Here is a 4068-nt window from a genome sequence, read left to right on the forward strand (position 1 = left end):
TTAAGGAGAACAGTGAGGATAATTAACTAGTGAAGAAGCCATGTGTGGAAAAACTAAGTACACCTTATGATTCAATAGCTTGTAGAACCACCTTTAGCAGCAATAACTTAAAGTAATAGTTTTTTATATGACTTTTATCAGTTTCTCACATCATTGTGGAGGAATTTTGGCCCATTCTTCTTTACAACATTGCTTCGATTTGTAGACATTTGCACAGCTCTCTTAAGGTCCAGCCACAGCATTTCAGTCAGTTGAAGTCTGGACATTGATTGGCCATTGCAACTCCTTGATTCTTTTCATTTTTAGCCATTGTGTTGTAGATTTGGTGGTGTGCTTGGGATCATTGTCCTGTTGCATGACCCAATGTCAGCCAAACTTTTAGCTGTTGGAGAGATGGCCTCCCATTTGACTCTAGAATTCTTTGATATACAGAAAAGTTCATGGTTGACTCAATGACTGCAAGGTGCCGAACTCCTATGGCTGCAAAACAAGCCCAAAGCATCACCCCTTCACCACCGTGCTTGACGGTATAAGATGTTCGTGCTGATATGCTGTGCTTGGTTTTCGTCAAACGTGGCACTATGTATTATGGCCAAACTTCTCCACTTTGGTCTCATTTATCCAAAGGACAGTGATCCAAAAGTCTTGTGATTTGTTCAGATGCAATCTTGCAAATCAAGTTGTGCTGCTATGTTTTTTTTAGAGAGACAAGGATTTCTCCTGGCTTCTCTCTTCCAAACAAATCATACTCGTTTGGTGTTTTTCTAATTGTACTGTCATGAACTTTAACATATTGTAACTAAGGCCTGTAGACTCTGAGAAGTAACTCTTGGATGTTTTGCAATTTCTTTGAGCATTGCACGGTTTGAGCTTGAGGTGAATTTGCTGAGATGCACACTTCTGGGAAGATTGGCAACTGTCTTGAATGTTTTCCACTTATGAATAATCTTCCTCATTGTAGAATAATGGACTTTAAATTGTTTGGAAATGGCCTATAACCGTTTCCAGATTGATGGGCAGCAACAGTTGCTTCTCCAACATTGCTGATGTCTTTACTCTTTGGCATTGTATTAACACATATCTCAGTCCTGGAGACCAGCAAACTCTGAAACTTTGGCTTTTATAGAGGTAGTCACACTTGTTGATGATCAATTGAAAAAGGGCACTTGATTGGCAGCACCGGCTGCTACTTAACCACTTCATACCAATGGAAGCAGTAAGGGTGTACTTAGTTTTTCAACACATGGCTTCTCCATTTTGGTTTTCTTTTTGTAAAATAAATGATGACATCGTGTAATATGTCATGTGTTGTTCATCTGAGGGTGTAAGTATCTACTTTTAACAACTGCTAAGAACCAGATGATTTTTTACTATGTCCTGATATATAAAACCATAGAACTTAAAAATGGTGTACTTTCTTTTCACATGACTGTAAATTACAGTATATATTGTTTGACTGGAATGTAATTTAAATTGGCTTAAATGCTTCTTTTTGATTTTGAATATTTCAAACACTAAGTCCTTCTGATTGAGAAACCTTTCTTCCCCAGATTTTTTAGATTTTGGTTGTTTTGGATCTTACATTTAACTTCAGAACCGCGTTTAATTATTTTTTGTTTTATTTATAGGTTGGATTTGAAAATAATTACGAAGATATTGACAGATAGATACCTCTACAAGATATCTCTTTGGTTACATTAGCAGGTCATAGCGGGCAACAAAATGATTACTTCAGAGTTACCAGTGTTACAGTGAGTATTAATTTTATAAATAAATCGCAGCAATCCATATGGTAAATTATTGGTGATCAAGGATATCTTTGTGAAAAAATAAAGGATTTGCAACAACATTTATATATTTGATTGCAGTTTTATAAGCACTGTGTGGTTGAAATTAATCTCGGGAGATGTAATGTACAAATGATATTTAAATCCCCCTTTAAATGTCCTTTTTCTTGTTCCAATAATGGAATCTTTTTTTAACTATTTTAATCTGAGCATGATCTGCATGCTGATTTTTGAAATGAATGTTTTTGGTAATTGTATCCCCTCATATAGATACAGACAGAAATGTATACTGACAAAATATAACCTCAACAACTGTTTTTAGGGAACCTCTTAAGTACAATTTTAGAACAAAGTTATAAAAACTGGCAGTATTTTATTGATTTAAGACAATTATCTTCTGAGGTCATTCAATAATGGTCATGTATCAACATGAAACATGTATCAACATGAAACATGCTATCATTGGGGAGAAAAAAATAATGAATGCTTAATATATCACCAACAATAGATCTGAATTTTTATAAATATATTATGAGTTTTTTCTAGTCTGAAATTAGCTTTTTAAACTTTGTTATTTCATAAATATTATTTAAATAGAAATTGCACAATACTGAAGATAATAAAGATAGATAAGCAATGTAGAATATAAACAATTGCTAGTGAAATATAAGTAAAATATTATGAAAGAAAACTTTTGATAATTCCCATTCTCTTCATTTATTTTCCCAACTGCTGATCATACTAAACATTGGAGGTTATTAATTCTATCTGTTTAATTTCATTATTGTTTTTGATTAATTTGATTATTGTTTTCCTAAAAACTGTACTCCAGTTGTCTGAATTTGCCTTGTATAATGTGGAGTCATTCCTGCTTAGGCTTCTATTTGAATGAATACTGTCAGGTTTGCCATTGCTTCATATGCTCTAGGTTTGGTCTCCCAATTTTGTATCATTGCTAAAGTTAATTTTTCCAGTGTTGTGCCTGATTTGTTCTTGTAGCTGTCAATATATAGCTTGGTGAACTGTGATTTTCTTTATTGATGTTTTCTGGAATTATTCCTAATAAATACATTGTGATTATTTTGTAAATAGATTTAAGTTTGTTAATGGATGGAACTGGTTGGAATGCTACATTACAAATATCTAATATGACTCGTTTACTGTGAAGTATGAAATAATTCAAAATAAATTAAAAGTATCTTAGTTAGATACTCTTAATTTAAATAAATCATTATAGAGAGACAAACTTCAAATATCAAAACTGTTGAAAGGATTATGAATCACACAAGACACTTGAGTCGGTTTTATAAAGCTTTATTAAAATGTAGCTATTAGTAAAATATTGTTACTGCTTTCTGTGAAGAGTTTTAAACAAAAGTAAAAATGAGTATATTTAAATTGTGATAAAGCAAATGTTATTAAGAGTTCATTCAACTTCAAATTAGCATCTGTAGGATGCTGTGTTAAGTAACATAAGCCTGATATTTAATATTATATGCACATTGAACCTTAATCTGTATAGGAGTAACCTACTGGGAAGAATTTGGACAAATAGTAATAAATAGTAGCATCTTTAACTTGCTTATCATTTCAGTCAAGATGCATTCTTATTGAGATGGTAAAATACATTTTTGATGGAAATGCCTAAGATTATGATGATGATATGATGATGATTTACTGAACTGTCCATTTCCAATGGACTCTGGGCAAAACAAAAAAATCTTAATAAAATTAAAATATAAAACTAGATACCCTGGACTAAAATAGTATTTAAAAACCAATCTTCCCTTGCGTAGTTGTGAGACTTGTGTGCTCTGAGGATGATGAGAGCTATGACACAGGATAATGAGAGCTACAGGTTCAATTGTATTGGACAGGTCTCATCAGAGGAGTCAGACAAAGAATGTTTCTTCCATAAAAAGTATGGTGAGATGGAAATTACAGAAACCCATACTGGCTCAGTTGTAACCAGGGTCATCAAGGACAGCAGTAGGTGTTGGAGTTCCTAGGCATCTGGTGAAAAGTGAACTATAGGAATTAAGACTGTTGGCTGAGAAACCAGGGCAGGCAGTTTATTTATATTTTATTTATTTAATTTAATTTATATGCCGCCCTTCTCCCGACGGGACTCAGGGCGGCGCACAACATACTTAAAACCAAAACATATATACAATCCCCCCCTTAAAACCGAATTAAACCAAATTTAGAGTTGCGTCTTTCAAATTCCTAAAAAACCCAGTATAAAATCCACCCTAGGTCAGGTCCGCTTGCTGAAAGAGCC

At 33.4% G+C, this 4068-nt stretch overlaps 1 protein-coding gene across 1 annotated transcript in view; it reads left to right on the forward strand.

Annotated features, from left to right (window-relative positions):
• Positions 1-1632: 1632 nt before the first annotated feature.
• LOC107290043 (cohesin subunit SA-1) overlaps positions 1633-4068 on the forward strand; it is a 113045-nt gene continuing 110609 nt past the window's right edge. The window contains exon 1 of the mRNA XM_015818886.1: positions 1633-1751. Coding sequence (XP_015674372.1) covers positions 1723-1751 — 29 coding nt within the window. The 5' untranslated portion in view covers positions 1633-1722. The remainder of the gene's footprint in view (positions 1752-4068) is intronic.

The sequence above is a fragment of the Protobothrops mucrosquamatus genome, unplaced genomic scaffold, assembly GCF_001527695.2.
Source record: "Protobothrops mucrosquamatus isolate PMUCROS unplaced genomic scaffold, P.Mucros_1.0 scaffold812, whole genome shotgun sequence".
Taxonomy (NCBI): Eukaryota; Metazoa; Chordata; class Lepidosauria; order Squamata; family Viperidae; genus Protobothrops; species Protobothrops mucrosquamatus.